Below are 19,291 nucleotides of genomic sequence, written 5' to 3'. Positions count from 1 at the left end.
TGTTTGGTCACCACAAAGATCTGTTTGTGCTACGCTTTTATAGTTATATCCACTTCCCCCCCACACCCCTAACCCCAGCCACTAATGCTCTGTTCCCCATCTCTAAATTTTGTCACCTCTGGAATGTTATTCACGTGGAAGTACAGCGGGGCCTGGCTCTTTTTATGCAGCGAAATGCCCTAGCGATCCATCCAGTTCTTTCCTTTCAATGCAGACTGGTATTCCGTGGCATGGACATAGCAGTTTCTTTAACCATCCACTGATTTAGGCACATTTCAGTTGTTTCCAGTTGGTGCTGTTCCCTCTGAGCCCTATTGCCTCACCGAACATGAGTAGAAGGAGAAATTACTAATGGGCCCAGGCTGTAGCAGTGATGAGTGAGTGGAGAGTAGTTGGAAGGGATGGATGAAGGCTTGGGGAATGACATGGCGAGCCAAGGCTGCTGACCAAATAGATTTTTCTTGACAGCTCTGTGACTTTGGGAACATGGTTTCAAGACTGAGGTACTAAAATATTTATCTCCCTGGGACAAAAAGTCCTAAGACTGTGATCCATTAAAACTTGCTGTTCATCAAGGTGAGAGCCGTGAGGCTCTGAGTCCCTGCATTCACTCCTCTAGGAGCTGAGACTGGCGTCCTACCTGTCGAAGCTGACGATGCTGCCTGGGGGCACGCTGCGTTGGCTCCTGAGCGTGGCTGTGCCTGCAGCCTTGCAGCCCGAGCTGCTCTCCGTGCTGGATCCCGTGGGCCAGAGGCATCAGGACCACACAGCAGAGAGTGACAGCGGTGGGGTGCAGGCTGACCTGGGCAGGAGGGGGTGAGTACAGGGTGGGAAAACAAGGTCCCTGTAGAGAGAACGGATGGGAGAGGGGAGTGGGACCACAGGGCTCAAGCACACCCGCCTTCCCAGGGGAATTTCTTTGCTCAAGAAACAGACAACATCCAGGAGAGTCGCCATGCATCCTCTGTGTAAGTCATGGCAGACCCAAGTATCTTGTCCGCAGCTTCTCTTTTCATCACCAATTCATTTCCCCAGTAGGATCTTAAGAGAATGAGTTGCCTTGGGCTGTAAATATGCCATATATACATATTTACAGCCCAAGGAATAAATAATAAAGGAAATAAATAAATACAATAAATACATAAAGGAAATAAATGCATAAAGAAAAAGAAGAAAAAAAATATCCATGGTTCTGTCAGCTGGAGAAAATGGCTGTTAGCGTTTTGCTACCATTCTTCCTCCAGAACATGTTTCCTCTGCTGGGTTTTATGAGTGTGTGCATTGTGTGTGTGTGTGTGTGTGTGTGTGTATAGGAATCCCAGTATATACAACCTTGTGTCGTGCTTTTCAGAACCTTATATCAGAGGCAAGTTTGCTTATTACCTTTCGACTCTTGTCCATGTGTAGACGACTTTCTAATTATCACAGTATTTTGACGCTATTTTGGCTGTTTTTATTAACAAATTAAAATTTGTATTTTTCCCAGTTATTGAAACATCTCCATAGATATTATTTTTAACCTCTGCCTATTATGCCACTGAGGTGTGTAGCATAGTGTATGTAACTGTTATCCTCTTACTGGACATTTAGTTTGCGTTCATTTTTCCTCAATTATGGATAATGCTGCAGAGCTACTTTTTTAGGGTCAAGTTTCAGGTGTGCGTTTGATCAGTTAAGGGTCTTTATAAGGCAAGACATGAAGTGGGGCTGTGGATAAGGTGGGTTTGGGGCAGCCAGTGGTGCCACTTGAGAGCAGAATTTGCTGGGGGTGAGGCTACAAGGAAAGCCACGACCAGACCTGAAAGTGTGGAAGGCCAGGCAGTGAAACCAAGGTCCTCAACCAGGACCCACAGGAGGCTGGGGATGGGTGTCTCAGAGCCCATGAGTCTGCCAAAATGGCATGATTGTGTGGAAAGGTGTGTATGTACGTTACTTTTCCTGACTCGTAAAGGGAGTCCCTGACTCAGCTGAGGGCTAAGAGTAGGGTTAGGGTGAAAGGAAGGATAGAAGCATGGGAACAACAGCTGTTGAGCAGGGGTGGGAGTCTACAGGGGCTGGGACGAGCCTTCCTAGAGTTGGTGGGGCCCACCACGAGGGGCTGGATGTGAGTGTGGTCACAGGGGCTGGGGTATGGGTGGGGTCAGGGCTGTTGTAGGCGTGGTCAGAGAGCTGGGTGTGGTCAGAGAGTTGCATGTCTCAGCCTGGTTTCTCTCAGTGCACAGTCAGGCAAGAGCATGAAGATGGCAGATGTCGGTGGTGACGCTGGAGCAGGAATATGCAGGGTCACAGTGATGTCACCTCTGCCTGAGGGCTGCCCACGAGGACCTTATTTACGGGCTCCCCTTTGGCCAGTTTAGTTTGGGAGGCTGGTGAGCCGGCATGGGCAGGTGGATGTGGAACAAAGCAGGAGCAACCAGGTGGCTTGTCGTCAGGAGTGTGGAGCATGGGCATGCCCTTTTGTAGCCTGACCTCATGGCCAAGTAGACTGGATGACGTCTGGAGTCAAAAGCCACTCACCATAGCCTCTGAGGGCAGGGCAGTCACTACTCCTATGTCCCAAGCGGCTGGTGCCTGGGCACACCATCAGTTCAGAGTCTTGGGTTTTAAGCAGCAGAACCTGATGAATCTAAGCAAGAAAGGGTATGTGAGGGACCTGTCAGAATCCAGGAAGAGCTGTGCGCCGGGTCCCTGTATGGGCAGGACAAGGAGAGCACGAAGACCATCCTCTCTGCGTGCTCCCTTCAGAGGACCAGCCTTCTCTGCCCAAGAGCTAGACTCCTGGGACAGAGAGTCTGGCCCAGCATGGGCAAGGGTCCTTCACCAGCTGGGCAGTGTGAACCAGCTGAGGCAGAGTATGAACTTGGCCAGAGGCAGGCATAGACAGGACTCTCTCCTACACTGATCTTTACTGACTTGACTTGAGCCCAAGCCTGCGAACATCTCCCCACCCCCTATTCCTTATACACTGCCCCTTCCTTGGTCGAGAATCACACTCCTTCACGTGGCATGAGGACTCCCTGCCTCACCCACCTTCCAAGCTTCCACTGTGCCTTCTCAACCTTCTTATTCATATATTCATGAACACTTACTGAGATCCTAGTATGTCGACTGTCTTAGGCACTGGTGTACGTGGGAGAGTAAGGGACAGTCCTGCTGCATGGAGTGTCCACTTCAGTGGGGGAGATGGACTGCACACAAGCCAAGGCAGAGAGCCCATTCCTTCTCGAATGCTCCATGCATTCCCTGCTGGGATACCAAGGTTCAGCTCAAGTGTCCCACATCTCGGCAGCCTTCCTTTATCTGACTGATGTCACCAGGGACCTGTCTGTGACCCGTGGATTGGGGACCCTTTGCGGCAGAGACCGTGTCTTGACTCGGCCAGAAAAGATACTTTATCTGTGTTCACAGAGTGAGTGAGAGAACAAACGTGAAAACTCTCAGGGTTTCTCATGTCAGCCAAAGGTCACACTGAGGGAAGGAGTCCCCATAGTGCTTTTAAAGATTTTGCATCACTTGAAGATTCTGTTCTTTTTGAAAATATAAGAACGCTCCCTTCTTGCCTTCAGGAAACATCAGGGCTGGTGGCAAGCCTTTGAGAGCAAACTTCGAGGAGAACTGATAAGCAGAGGATTAGAAAAGATGCTCTGGGCTCACAAGAGGAAGGAGAGGTAATGAGGGCATCTGCTCAGGTGGGCTGAGGAGGGCAGCCAGGCTGCCTGTGAGCTGGGAAGGGGAGGCGGAGGGGACCACAAAGGGAGGGTTACTGCAAACATATCAACATTCCTTCCCTAAAGACCACAGTCTTTATTCACAGTGGGCTTAGTTTGAAGTGAAGTAAACAGAGAAAGACAGATATCATATGATACCACTTATATGTGAAATTTTAAAAGTAATACAAATGAACTTACTTACAAAACAGAAATAGACTCACAGACATAGAATACAAACTTATGGTTACCAAAGGGGATAGCGGGGGCAGGGTGGGGAGGGATAAATTAGGAGTATGAGATTAACAGATACAAACTACTAGATATAAAATAGATAAGCAACAAGGATTTACTATGTAGCATGGGGAACTATATTCAATAACTTGTAATAATATATAATGGAAAAGAATAACCTATAATGGAAAAGGTGCACTTTGCTGTACAGCTGAAACGAACACAATATTGTAAATCAACTATACTTCAATTAAAAAAAAAATGCAAAGTGCGCTTAGTTTATGAGCTGAAGATAGCCACCAGCTACCAGTGGGAGAATGTTCTGTCATTTATTAGCATTTTAACTGCAGTATTTATTTTAACTAATGGCTTTTTTTTTATGGAATCTCATTAGAAGGAGAATAATTCCTTATAAATGTTCAGACTTTATAGTTCACAAAGCCCTCTCCCACCTTGCTGCACTGAGCCTCCCCACTTTCTGGAAAGTGGGGGAAATCCCACGGCCACACTTCACCAGCTCAGGGAGGTCAGAGGAAGAGACCCCATGCCTGCAGCTGTTGAAAGTGACCGTGGGATTTAGGGCCATGTAACCAACCCCTTTATTTCCCTGAACTTCCAGGCCAGCGCTCTTCTTACTCTCTTGAGTGCCTTCTCTTTCAGCTGTGGTGATTGCACACCTGGAGAGCAGAGGAAAGTTAGAGGCACAGCGGTTTTAGGGTGCTACAAACAACAGACCAAGGGTCTCGCGTGTTTCCCACTAGAGAGTTGGAAAAAGGGTAACAAGAGTCACAAGAGTTACGTGAGACCATTTAACATAGGCACTGGTGTACGTGGGAGAATAAGGGACAGTCCCTTACTTTAAAAAAAAAAAAAAGAAACAGACTGGGAAAAACACTTGCAACAAAAGCAACATAGAAAATATTAGTATTATGCGTTGATCAGAATATGAAAACCCTAGTACGTGTGTAGGGGAAAGAACATGAACAGAGATACTATAACAAAATAGAAACAAAAGAGGAAGTATAATTAATGTACAAAAGTACAAAAAGTGTTCCAGCGTGATGATTCATCAAAGAAATAAGATAGACATTATCAGTTGCCTACAATATTAGCAGGTCTTATTAAAAGGTTAAAAGGTTAAAATATGATAACCAAAGTGTGCTCTGGAAACAGAGGATGTCCAAGAGAAGTGTCCTGCCCCTTCCATAATTTCTCAGGGCTCCAGTGAAGCCGCAGAGACAATCTTCCCAAATAGTCCATGGATAAAAATCTGGGAGCCATTGATAATGGGCCAGGTATCAGAATTTAGTCCCAGAGAAATTAGATCTGGATATTGAGCCCAAACCAAGAAAATTAAATTCAAGCTGTATAACTGTAAAGCGCTCCACTAAGGAACAGAAGTCGGTTGTTCTAGATTAGCATGGGGATGGGGCTGCTGAATGCCTTCCTGGGCTACACTGAGACAAGTGGGCTAGTACAGATCAGGAGAACCCTGGCGCCACTGTCTTGGATCACTGTACTCGCCTTTTTGCCTTGAGATGCTGTGTACAATGGTGGGAGGAGGAGAGACTGTGAATCGGTCTGAGTTGCCTTTGAGTCCTTGCTCAGATCATGCAGCTGCCAGGGCAGGAGTTCGTGGTGAGGGGGATGGAGCCTCATTAGCCACACCTGTTCAGGAAGGGCCCACGAGCCTACCAGTGGCCTCCAGTAGGTAGACCCCCAGTGACATGGCCTCGTCCTGCACCGCTTGGGCAAAGGACCCTGTGGCTTTCAGGTTGTATAGCACTCTCAGAAGGAGTCAGAACCATTATCAAGAGCAGCCAGGATTTAGGGGATGGACTGCTTATGCGCAGGATTCCAGCAATCCTTTTACAGGATATTCCCAAAGCATGTTGCTCTGTTCTATTTCAAACACATTTTACCTAACTTCTAACTGTTGCTTTATAATCGGGTTTTATCAGCCTGCTTTTAGTGTGAAGCCCACAGGCAGGGGTGTCCTAGGAAATGTCTCACAATTGTCTGGGGGGAGATGGGAGCTCTGATTTGTAGCACTTAGTTTCCATGGTGTGAAACACTCCCACCATGGCTGATTCTGTGCTGACAATACGATGACAACAGGCTCACAAAACTCCACAAAAGTGAACAGTCATGAGTTGGTGAGAGCTGTCTGCAGCCACCACTGCTACAGGCTTCAGCTAATCTCAGGGGCAACCTGGCAACCACAGGGGAAAACCTTTCTTTGAAAGACACTTGATTGGGGTCCTAGGGACAAAAGGGGGTTTTCCTAGAGAACTCTTTCAGGACACTTGGGAGAGTCAGCTGCCAAAAATGTCGTATCTGATCTTCTGTTCTTCCTTTAGCATATTAAAGAAGACGTGTCCCCCTCTCAGAGAGAGGGTGATATTCTCTGGAAAACGAAGTTGGCCACACCTGTCACTGGAGTCCATTGGTGAACTGGCCCCGGTGCCCATTGTAGGAGCAGAAACCATTGATTTATTAAACACTGGTGAAAAGCTCTTTATCTTCAGAAATCCAAAGGAGCCGGAGATCTCACTGCACCTTCCTCCCAGGAAAAAGAAGAAGAACTTTCTGAATGCCAAAAAGGCCACTTGGGCCTTGGGCATGAACTAGCCCAAAGGAAAGCTCCAAGGAGTCTGAAGACAGAAAGATTTGTTTTCTCCTGCCCACATGAGTGTGTGTGTGTGTGTTTATAATGTACAACTTGCAGGTATTAATTGCACTTGCAGAGAACAGATACATCCACTCTCCCTCCCTCACCACGACTTTCATGGGCTAAATTTAATCTGGTCCCATGAATTCCCAGATGGCCCATTCCCTTCAGCATCGCAAGGGACATGAAGAGACAGGGGACCAGCCCGTGAACCCTCGTTGCTTTCAGTCCCACCTTGCTGAGGGTCTAGAGGAGACCCAGGCCCCTAATTCACATCCCCGCAACACCTGGCTGAAGAGTGGGCTGTATACTGAAGGCAAGGCTCTCTCTCTTCTCTCACATTGTGTGTTTGTTACATATTCTATTTTTATCAAGGGAGCTTTTGAAAGAAGAGCATTTTCCCTAAAGCTCTTCTCAAGGGAACTCGTCTTTGCTTTCTGTAGGAACCATTTATTTTTAATCCCTTCTTGGTTTTGGCCCTCACGTTGTGATGTTCAATGGAAATTTGCCCTCCATCTTTCCAGGGGCCAGAAGATGTGCCAGCCACTGGGCGATACCATATCCAACTCAAATCAGGAAACTCAGAGGCTTAAGAAGGTAAGGGGATTTAGGAAAGATCATAAAGCCAATAAGTAACAAAGTCAGGACTCATTGAACTCTTTACAGCCCCAAACCCTTGTCCCTTCTCCTGGACTTGGTAAATGGACACATACCTGCCCTCAGGTGTTTGCCAACAAACTGACTGCACACAGGTCCTCGTGTTGCACAAAGTGCTTTCCTGTGCCCTGACCCTCTCCATCCTCACAGTGTGGTTGGATCATTATATGAGCTCTTCTGAGAACCAGGCAAAGAATACAATTATAATGGGTCTTTCCTAAGCGTGGGAAATGGTTAGGCAGGGAATCCTGTCACCAATGAGAAGAAAAGGGATTCTGATGAAGCATCTCTTACATGAGTTGCTTCTAGACCTTTACAGCTACTTGAACCCACTTATTTTTTTTATATACAGCAGGTTCTTATTAGTTATCTATTTTATACATATTAGTGTATATATGTCAATCCCAATCTCCCAATTCATCACACCACCACCACCACCGCCACTTTCCCCCCTTGGTGTCCATATATTTGTTCTCTACATCTGTATCTCAATTTCTGCCCTGCAAACCAATTCATCTGTACCATTTTTCTAGGTTCCACATATATGTGTTAATATACGATATTTGTTTTTCTCATTCTGACTTACTTCACTCTATATGACTGACAGTCTCTAGATCCATCCACGTCTCTACAAATGACCCAACTTTGTTCCTTTTCATTGAACCCACTTCTTTTTTTTTTTTGCGGTACACAGGCCTCTCACTGTTGGGGCCTCTCCCGTTGCGGAGCACAAGCTCTGGACGCGCAGGCTCAGCAGCCATGGCTCACGGGCCCAGCCGCTCCGCGGCATGTGGGATCTTCCCAGACCGGGGCACAAACCCGTGTCCTCTGCATCGGCAGGCGGACTCTCAACAACTGCACCACCAGGGAAGCCCTGAACCCACTTCTTAATCCTTGACAATACCCAGCAGATGAGGATCACTACTCCCATTTTACAGCCAAGGAAACAGACTCAGAAAGTTTAAGTAACTTGCCTGTGATCACACCATGTGTAAGGGAGGAATCCTCACTTTGAACTCAAGTCTCCTAGCTTTCAAACCCTTACCTGCCATGAGACATCGCATTGCCTTTGGCAACCTGAAGGCCAAGTCTTATTTGCAGTTTCCCATCAGCATGCGTGCAGCATGGTGATCAGGGATCTTTGCCTGGGGTTGCACTTCTTCCAGGGGGCAGCTGTGTACCATCATAGTGGCTGCCAGTTGGCCATATCTCTGCATTAGCAGATATGCACAAGTAAGCAGTTCAAATGCAGGAGAGAAGAGTGGATGGGGTCAGTTTTCCCATCAGAAGCTCAAGTGAGAAGAGAGGAGAGAAAGAGCAGTGATTTTCACACAGGATAGTGGAGTGGAAAATGCATGGTCTTTGGTGTAAGCTTACTTAAGTTCAGATCCTGCTCTGTTGCTCGTGAGCTGTGTGTCCTGTGGAAGTCACCTGACCTTTCAGAGCCTCATATTCTTCATCAACAAAAGGATGATGAGAATCCCTTGTTATGAGGATTAGATGAAACTGGATCAGTAAAGTGTTTGGTGGTGGTGTGCACCTGCCACATCTATGTCCTTCTGTAGTCCTTGAAGGTGACCCATCTGCCTTTCTAATAATTTCCTGATTCTAGGACTCTGCTAGAATTATGCATGGTTGAAAATAGATTGCACATAAGGATTCGAAAAAATAGCTCAAAATTATGGGCTGAAGGCTGATTGAATAGATTATTAGCAACAACAGGAGGTGCTCAAGCTATTCAAAATACAGCATTTGAACCTAATAATAACTCCTTATGTTAATAGACAAAGACTAGCTATTGATTTAATTTCTCTAAACTCACTGCATGAGAAAAACAAAGATGTGATAGGGAAATCTTGTGCTCCTGGAATCAGGTAGCTCAGGTTTAAATCCTGGCTCTACAACTTTTAAGCAAGTCACTTTACCACTCTGAACCTTAGTCTTCTCATCTGTAAAACAGGGGTCCTAATACCTACCTTAGGGTAGGGATGTCACAAAGAGTGAAGATATTGGATATTATATAAAATGTTGGTGTTCAATAAAATGTTGATATGCAATAAATGTAGCTTATTTATTATGTTTTTACATACTCACAAAATTGAGCTTTGTGGTTCCTTTCATTCCTGTTTTCACCCTACATGAAGACAGTGACCCTTCTAGAAGGGCTGTACCTGCCACAATACATGGAAGCCTATTCATAAGAGAGAAGCTCCAGGGAACTTGAGTGGAGAGGACTTGATTTCAAGATGGGGCTCCATTACTTACAAGTTGGGAGAATTTGAGAAAATTGCTAACCTCTCTGAGGCTCAGTGTCCCATGGATTATGTCTTCTAAGAGTTCAGTCTAGTTAAGTTGACAGACACAAAAATAAATCATCGTTAAGCGCAAGGGATAAAATAGAGTTATGAAAACCATGCTGTGGGAATTTGGGAGTGAGATGCAACCTGACTGGGGATATTTGGGAACAGCTTTAAGCTTTTGACCCCAAATCTTTATTTCCAGACTGGACTTCCTCTTGGGCTCCAGACACATTTGTCACAGATGCCTGTCCAACCCTGAACCCATTGGCTTCCTATAAAACCTGTTCCACTATGGGATGTCCCATCTCTGAGTAGATGGTACCAAGTCAGAAACCTACAAGTCATCCTAGACATCTTCCTGTTTTCAACCCCCAAATATGATGACTACGTCTTGCTGATTGGGCTACTGCATTAACCTTCACATCTATGCCCTCTTCCTCCCCTCCGCTCCTTCCCAGGCCACCTCTCTCCTGGATGGTGCCAGCCGCATCCCTTCTCTCCAGGTTGGCTCAAGCCAATTTGTTCTATGGTAGCCATATCTGAGTCACTCCCTTGCTGAAAGACCTCCAAAAACTTTTCAATGCCTACAAGACCTCCATGAATTGTCCACTAATAACCTTCCTACCTGTGTCTATGGGGGAATCCTCTACTTTTCACGGAGCCATTGATTGGCAATGAGACACAAAGAAGAAGGTGGATCTGGGTTTGCCTCCTGGATCTGCCATTTACTCTGTGGCCCTAGAGAAGCTACCTGATTTCTGTGAACCTCTGTTTCCCTCACCTGTTTTATAGGATTAGGGAGTGATACTGTAATGTGTCTGCTACAGGGAACACACAATAAATGCTAGCTATTGTTGTCTTAGAAAGTTTGTAAAGAGAGGAGTGACATTATATGATTTGTTTTAGAAAGGGACTCTAAAGGTCTTATGGAGGATGGGCCAGGAGTAGAAGCAGTTACTTGAGCTTTTTATTGGCTTCTGTCTTCCAATACACAGCTACAGGTAGGGAGTGAGGAGATAATTCTACTCCTGCTTTGTGTGCATCCTTGCTTGTCTGGCCTTTGTTTGCCAAAATTACCAGCAACCACTCCACCACCAACAACAACACTAACACCATTACTCTTGAGTTTGCCTTCTCTGGATCAGGCACATCACTTGAATATTTATCTAAGTTTTTCCTAATCCTCAAGAAGACCAGGTAGAGGAGATGTTATTATTCTTATTTGACAGATAACCTGCTATGAAATGACCTTACTCATCATTAATGTATATGGGAACCACCATTTCTCACCCACCTGAGAGTACTTCCTCCCTAATTTTACTGCACCCCTACTTCATTTGTGTGGTAACATGTTCAGGGGAAGGGGATTCCTCCTCCAGCCCCAGGAGATGAACCATCACTGACTCCCAGAGTTTCCTTACAGGCTGTGGGGGTGATGCTAAGGATCTCTGCCTTTTATTTAACGGGGGTGTTTAGACCATTATATTTAATGTATTTGTTGATATTTGTTGTGTTTGCCTTTTAATCTACCAAATTGCTATTTCGTTTTCCATTCTTTGATATGTTATTTGTTCTCTTTTTCCTCCATTCCTGCCTTTTTGGTATTGAGTATCTTTTATGATTCAGTTTTATTTTCTCTGTTGGATTATTATCATACTTCTTTTTTTAACTTTATTTATTTATTTTTGGCTGGTTGGGTCTTCACTGCTGCACGTGCGCTTTCTCTAGTTGCTGCGAGTGGGGGCTACTCTTCGTTGCGGTGCGTGGGCTTCTCATTGCAGTGGCTTCTGTTGTTGCAGAGCAGGGGCTCTAGGCACACGGGCTTCAGTAGTTGTGGTGCATGGGCTTAGTTGCTCTGTGGCATGTGGAATCTTCCCAGACCAGGGCTTGAACCCATGTCCCCTGCATTAGCAGGCAGATTCTTAACCACTGCACCACCAGGGAAATCCTATCATATCTTTTTTTTAGAGGCTGTCCTAGGTTTTACAATTTACATTTTTTACTTATATTCCATCTTCAAATAGTATTATGTACCTTCACATATAGTGTAAGAATCTTGCAGCACTATACTTCCATTTCCCTTCTCTATCCTTTCTGCTATTGTTAACCACATTTTTGCTTCTATTTGTGTTAAACTCCCACGTACGTTGATGATATTTTACTTTTTATATGTAGTTATCTTTTAAAGACTTAAAATTAGAAAATATGTTTTTACAAATATTTGCAACTTCTGGTGCTCATTTTTCTTTTATGTAGATCCATATTTCCATCTTGTATCACTTTCCTTCTTCCTAAGAAATGTCCCATAATATTTCTTCTAGTGCAAGTTTTCTGGTGATGAGTTTTCTCACACTTTGTGTTAAAAGTCTCTTTATTGCCTTCATTTTCAAAAGCTATTTTTACTGACTATAGAGTTCTAGGTTTCTAGTGTTTAAATTTTTTTCTTTCACTACTTTAAAGATGTCACTCTTATTGGATTCGATTTGCTAATGTTTTGTTGAGGATTTTTGCATCTGCATTTATGAAAGATATTGGTTTGTTGTTTTCATTTCTTATAATATCTTTATCTGATATTAAGGTAATGCTGGTCCCATAGAATGATATACAAAGTGTTTCCTCTGCTTCTACTATCTGGGAGAGATTGTAGAGAATTGGTATCACTTCTTCCTTGAATAATAATAATTATCATATGGAATAGTTTCACCAGTGAATCCATCTGGGCCTAGTGCTTTCTGTTTTGGAAGGGTATTAATTATTGATTCAGTTACCTTAATAGACATATGCTTATTTACATTGTTATTTCTTGTGTGAGTTTTGGTAGAGTGTGTCTCTTGAGAAATTGGTCCATTTCATATAAGTTATCAAATGTGCAAGCATAAAGTTTTGGAAAATATTCCTTCGTTTTCCTTTTAATGTCCAAGAGAATAGTTGTGATGACCACTCTTTCATTTCCAATATGTAATGAGCTTATTCTCTTTTTCTCTCCCTTGATTAACATGGCTACACATATATTGATTTATTGATCTTTTCCAAGAACTGGTTTTATGTTTTCTTGATTTGTTTCTGTTGTCCTATTTTCAGTTTCTTTGACTTCTGATACAACAAATTTTAGTATTTCTTTTTTTCTATTTAAGATTAAAGTACAGTCTCTTACAGCCCCCTGTAGTCCCCTCACCACTACACCTTACCTTTAATTTCTTCTTTTCCAGGAGCAACTAATTTCAACTGTTTAGCTGTTTCTTGTGGCATCAAGATTTATACTCTTAGGAACATAGTGCAACTTCTCAGTGCTGTATCATTCATAACATATATTGACCTTCTGTTATAGCAGATAAGAATTTAGCTTTCTTATACACATGTAAACACACACACACCCTTCCTCTCCAGTTATCTAATGCAATTAAAGTTCAATTTTCACTAAATATTCAGCATTTATGTTATTATAACTAATAAAACTTTATTTGAAGCTGATCCATGTAGTGTTTTTGTTTGTTTGTTTGTGTTTTTTTGCGGTACGTGGGCCTCTCACTGCTGCGGCCACTCCCGTTGCGGAGCACAGGCTCCGGACGCGCAGGCCCAGCGGCCATGGCCCACGGGCCCAGCCGCTCCGTGGCATGCGGAATCCCCCCGGACCGGGGCACGAACCCGTGTCCCCTGCATCGGCAGGCAGACTCCCAACCACTGCGCCACCAGGGAAGCCCATGTAGTGGTTTTTTTGTTTTGTTTTGTTTTGTTTTTTGCGGTACGCGGGCCTCTCACTGTTGTGGCCTCTCCCGTTGTGGAGCACAGACTCCGGACGCGCAGGCTCAGCGGCCATGGCTCACGGGCCCAGGTGCTCCGCAGCATGTGGGATCCTCCCGGACCGGGGCACGAACCCGTGTCCCCTGCGTCGGCAGGCGGACTCTCAACCACTGCGCCACCAGGGAAGCCCCATGTAGTGCATTTTAATTACATTTCCTTTTTTGTGTAACTTTTCATTTTCCCTAGAGTTAACAATTGGCTAGAAATAATTGATAGTTATGGTAAAAAAAAAAAAGACTTATCTTTTGGAGAAACATACTGAAATATTTATGGATGAAATTATATGTTGTTAGAGATTTGCTTCAAGATAACATGAAAGGGCATCTGGCCATGATAGAGTAACAGACTGAATTTAAAATTCCAACTTAAACAACTAGAGAACTAGCCAAAATACAGGAAAGAACTATTTTCAGACATCGAGCAATAGGCAGCATGGGACCGTGATATCTAAAAAAAAGGAAATAAATGAAGGGAGCCCTATAACTGCCCTAGCTTAGTGCCCGGAGGCAGTTTTAAGGCTGCAGATCAGGTAGGGAAAACCCAAACAGAGCCCAGCAGTCTCTCTGAGCTGAGGAGACAGAGAGCGGAATACAGGGAGGCTGAGGCAACTGAGATTTACGAGGCAGAATATAGAGGAGAGACACAGAGAGGGAGAGGAAGAGAGAAAGAGAAAGAGGGAGGGCACGTTAGTATCAATAAAAGGGCCCCCTTGAGTCTTTGTCTGAATACTGAGCCATGTGCACATGAGGGTAAACTGTCAGCGGGGAGAAAGAACCACCAGAAAGAAGTAGTTTCCGAACAATTCCCAAAGCTCACCAAGGACTGGGAATATTTCCCATTCCCACCAGCCAGAGTATGATGCATCAGCTGGTCTTCTGATGGATCTTGCCTTGGTAATGGGAATAAATTAACTGTTCTGGATTCACCATAAGAAAGCTTAAAAGCAAGTCTCAACAAATCTATAGAGACAGAAAGTAGATTAGTAGTTGCCTGGAATCATGGGGGGTGGGCAGGAGCATGGGGATTGTGGAGAGTGATGGCTGATGGATACATTTTGAGGTAATGCACATTTTATAAAATTAGATTATAGCTATGATTGCACAACTCTGTAAATATATTAAAAACACAGGGAACTGTACACTTTAAGTGGGTGAACTTTATGGTATGTAAATTCTATCTTGATAAAACCATTAAAAATAAGAAGAAGAGGAAAACAAGCCTCAAACAATTTAAACTGATCTCAAGTGACTTAACAGCATGCCAGAATAAAGTCCAAAGCCACTTACAGGAATACAAGATAATCCAGTGCCATTTTATATACTGGCAATTGCATTCCTCGGAGGGGGGTCTTTTTGATGAAACTCATTTTCAGGTATCATGTATGACTTTCTACTTTTCAACTGCCCAGAGTAGCCCATAGCCAATGCATATAGATCTGGCCTCTTCTCTTTCTCCTCTTGGCAGATTTTATGCACTCTTCTTTCCAAAGCCTGACCCAGATTCAAAACTTTTGGGTACCGAGGAAGTATTTTTGTTAGCACAATCAAGATATTCCTGATGTGAGTATATTCACCTGTTTCAAGGCAATGTACCGATGCCTTGGTTAGTTTGTAATGCCATTTATGTACAACGTGTCGAAATTTTTCATAGTCTAATTGATCAGCTTTATTTCCACCATCAAAACCAATTGCCCGTAATATAGTAAGAAATCCTGGATAATTTCCACATTCCTTTTCATATGTGGCTCTATCACTGTGCCACCTGGTCACAGTCTCTAACATGCAGCAAAGGAATCTTCCATATCGACTAGCTTCATTTTCAGTACAGCTTGCGACTGTGTAAGTTATATCAGAGAAAACTCGATCAGAGCAAAGAAGTGTGGAAAACTTTGGAGTTTTCTGTTGATGTACCAATTCAACAAAACGAGCACAGTAAACAGCATCAATTGCTGAAAAAATACATCGAGGAAATATACACAGCTGTAGAAATTTTGTGATGGTCTCATTTTTGGTAGAGTTTGCTAAAAGCCAGTTGTCCTTTTCCAGTTTCAGTCTCTGTAGCACTCACTGTACGTGTTCCACCTGCTTCTTTTCTTCTTCAAGAAGCTTGTCCTGAAGGGCAGTACATCGCTCCTTCTCTTTTTTCTTTTGATTTGGAGGCATTTCCTGGTCATCAATTGCTTTCATCTAGACTTTAAGTTTATTGACTTCCCGTTCATAGCTGGTACGTGGAACTGCAAGGTCATACATTGTCAATGACCAGAATGTGGCATAGAATTGAGGGCTGATGTCATCCCAGACTTTGGAAACATGTAAGGAAACCACTGCTTCATGGACAGGAGCCATCACCATTTCACATGATGTCATGTACTTGTGAACTTTATGTTGCTGTTTATTTCCCTTCTCTGATTTTTGAAGTTCATCATACTTTGATGAAATATGGTGTGCATACATTGGCCTAGACAGGAAAAATGCTGCATCATGGGGTGTGTGAAATTCATTACAGAGCACATCCATTGAAGGCACTCGCTTTATATAATCCTCTGTGCTTAGATTAGATGCTAAAAACCCACCAAACTGTACCAGGGTATCATGACACTGATCATAGAGCTTTCCCACAAGTTTCAAATGTTTCTCTCCACCTTCCTGAAAGATTACCCCATTCCTCTGCTGAGCCACAAGCAAACAGAGAGGAAGAGCAAGACCATCGTCTAATAGTGCATCCTTTAATCTCTGGGAGGATTTTTTTAGTGTTTCTTATCTGGCCAAAGTAACCACCCTCAGCTTTTAGTTGCTCTCCACCAGTCATGGCCTCTAGTTGCTCCATTGTCATTTCTTCTGTAATTTCTATGCCTGCCATTTTTTCTACCACTTCTTTCAATATAAGCAGGTCACAACTTTTGCCTGCCTTTAGCTGATTAGCCACATATTGAAGAAGACCAGCAAGATCAATTGGATATTTACGAAAAACTGCACCACACAAACTAGCCAGACTCTGAAGCCAGCTTGAGATGGTTGTGTCGTCATGTTTCATTCTCTCCTTTTCTGGATTAGCTAAAGCTTCAATGATACAGTAGGCCAAGACGTCATAATTCAATGAAGTGAGGTATTTCAATGAATCTACTACAGGTGTTATTAAGTTATCATACTTCTGTATTTGTGACAAGATATAATCAAACAAAATGGTTGGATTGCTGTGGCTCAACTTCCCAATTTGTCTTCCAGAGGGCTTCACATTTTCCTTGGTTAGACGCTTCATGATATATTTGGCTCTGTGTATTGTTTGAGTTTTAACTTTTACTAAAAGTGGATGACTGTTGTAAGTTTCATTCTTCCACTGGCTGTACAGACGATATCTATGCTGATATGGAAATGCTTTAAACATTCCCCACAGTGCCTCAGACATACAAGCATTGCAGTCCATCAAAGAAAGAGATGGAAGTAATACCTGGTCAGTAATGCTAAGCAAGCAGCTAAGGATAACTTCCGTCTTCTCTTTATCTTCTTGTTTGCTTCCATCAGACTGAAACTCCTTCATAAATGACTTGCCTATCCGCACCACTTTTGCGAATAAAATGGGATCGTGAGAAAGGTGGGGACCAAGGTAACAGAACATACTGAAGACGTCTCTCCTCAAATCTTCAAAGCTCTCTGCTTGTTTTGGTGCTCTCTTATTTTGCAAAGCATTAACAGGTGAGCCTTTAGCACCTTTAGGAACGCCAACTCTTCGGTAGAGAGGCTCAATAGTTATATGAATAAGCTTGCAAATAGCAAGGGCTATTAGTTTATGTGAAGCTGCGTAGTATGGAGGCATCTGATCCATAATGTTCTGTGCATGCTGACAATCACCAATCTTTAACAAGGCTTCCAACAAACCAAGTTTTTGGTTGTCAGGTGGCTTTTCCACTTTCTCCTCTTCTTTCTCCTTTTCTTTCTCTCGTTTGTCAATTTTATCAGGAGACAGTACAACCACTGTAAGTTTTCTAACAATCTGCTTAGCTTCTACAATTTCTCGTTTGTGTTCATCCATAATGCAATTATCAGCTGGAAGAAGATGTACATAAAGATCATCTAAATCCATAAGATTAAATCATAGAAGTACTGCTGCAACTCTCTACAAAGATGAAGGAGTCTCTCCATTTGGTTCCTGGTAAAACTTGAATTTGAACCCAAGAATATGACACAGTGTTTGCGGTTCACACAGACTCATGTAAGATTCTAATAAAGATATAAAGAAGTCATCGTGTTCTGGCCTGCATTCAAACACTTCTAAAATGACATCCAGAACTCTATTGGGATACAGATTAAAGCATCCTATTAAAGATTTGATATTTTCTAAGATCAAATCACTAGTAATATTTCCAGATAAATCTTGCCCCAATTCAGCAATCAGCCTGGCATATCCTACATTTTCTTCTCTTAACAAATTAAATTTTTGCTGCTTATAAAAGAGTTTTGTCTTGATTTTAACTGACTTTTGATTGAATTGCTGTGATTGTTTCATAAGCCCCAATGATTCCAATGTTTCTCGATCCAAGCGTTCCTTTAGAGGTGTGTCTGAAACGAAATACAAACATGCTAATACCAATTGAGTAAAACAGTCTCTCTTGCTTTTTTCTTCTAAACAATTTGTCTCAGTATCTAATATGCAGAATACGTCAGCAAGAATGGAGGGCACATCCTCACAAAATTCACTAATGTCATTAAGAACATTAGATGCCTGTTCATGCTTTAGATTTCCTTTAATGACATGGTATGATAACTCATAAAGAGCTTGCTGGAAATCTCTATAAGTTGAACTATCATGGCTTTTATTTTCACTGAGGATCCGGCATAAATGCAAAAATTCACCTCTCCCTGATTTCTCCCAGTTCTTTATCCACTCTACGAGATCCACGACAGCTGCGTCCGCCATCTTCCTCTCATTAGTAGCAAAACGCGAGCGAGCGGTCAAAGGGGAGCACCGCCCACGGGAATGCCGGGAGCCGCCTCTGTGTGCTCATAATTAGCTGCGTGACGTTGGGCGAGTCTGCTAATCTCTCCAAGACCCTGCCCTTACCTGTAAAAGGTAGAAAACACCACCCCCTCTCAGGGCTGTTGTAGAATGCAGTGAAATGTATAGGAAGATACTTAGCACTGACCCTGGCACTCGGTAAATTGTGGTGGCAACTCTGATTGCCTTGTCCAGGCTGGATAGCCCTTTATCAAGTCCTGAATTCATGGCCTTCTTTTTCCCTGGCTGGAAAGTTTATAACTACAACTTTAATTTTATTAATTGACATAGGACTTTTCAAGTTATCTGTTTCTTCCTGAGTGAGCTTTGGTAGTTTGTATCTTGGAAGGCATTTGTCCATTTCATCCCAGAGTTTGAATGTTCCAGTCCCCCGCATAAAGTTCCAGTGAAAGTAGGCCTGAGGCTCATCTGAGAAACAGCCATGAATCCACCTGGCCAAGGTGGAGCACCTTAAATTCAGTTAGAGACTCACCATGTGACACTGGAATAAGGAGACTGGACCAGAGTAGGGGCTCCTGACCATTTCTGATTACAGCCCCCTCCTGGTGAGGAAAACGATGTCCCTCTCCTGGAGAAGGATATCATCACACAAAAATATGCATGTACTTTCAGAAGGTGTCAGGCCCCCTGAGGCTGGTCTGAGGATCCCTTAGTGCCCCATCCCAAGGTTAGGAAAAGTGGCTGATGGTCAAACATACGCTTTGTGCCACGGGCTCTTCTGGACATGGATTAACGTGGTTCATCCTTTCAATAACCCTATAAGGTAGCCACTGTTGTCAGATGGAGAAACTGAGCAGAGTGCAGCTCGCCCAAAGTCATGCAGCTAGGAAGTGATGGGGGAGGCCGCGGAGGGACGCAGGCAGCCCGGCTCTAACCAGTGTTCTCCTAATCCCTCTCCCATCCTGCCT

At 43.6% G+C, this 19,291-nt stretch overlaps 1 protein-coding gene and 1 pseudogene across 4 annotated transcripts in view; one reads left to right on the top strand and one right to left on the bottom strand.

The window, feature by feature from the left end:
• The window catches only part of EVC2 (EvC ciliary complex subunit 2), a 144,157-nt gene extending 134,828 nt beyond the window's left edge, over nucleotides 1-9,329 (top strand). For all 3 annotated transcript variants that reach the window (XM_081236924.1, XM_081236926.1, XM_081236925.1), the window contains 3 exons: nucleotides 620-816; nucleotides 3,567-3,668; nucleotides 6,302-9,329. In XM_081236924.1, the coding sequence (XP_081093050.1) occupies nucleotides 620-816; nucleotides 3,567-3,668; nucleotides 6,302-6,572 (570 nt within the window). In that variant the 3' untranslated portion in view covers nucleotides 6,573-9,329. The remainder of the gene's footprint in view (nucleotides 1-619; nucleotides 817-3,566; nucleotides 3,669-6,301) is intronic.
• Nucleotides 9,330-14,683: 5,354 nt separating this feature from the next.
• LOC308625544 (THO complex subunit 2-like) lies at nucleotides 14,684-18,287 on the bottom strand (annotated as a pseudogene). Its single transcript has one exon. The product of its transcript is annotated as a THO complex subunit 2-like (transcript).
• Nucleotides 18,288-19,291: the final 1,004 nt, after the last annotated feature.

The sequence above is a fragment of the Mesoplodon bidens genome (genome assembly GCF_964165515.1).
Source record: "Mesoplodon bidens genome assembly, chromosome: 1".
NCBI classification, from domain to species: Eukaryota; Metazoa; Chordata; class Mammalia; order Artiodactyla; family Ziphiidae; genus Mesoplodon; species Mesoplodon bidens.
The sequence above is the reverse complement of the archived record's forward strand: the minus strand, read 5'-3'. Positions and strand labels throughout refer to the sequence as shown.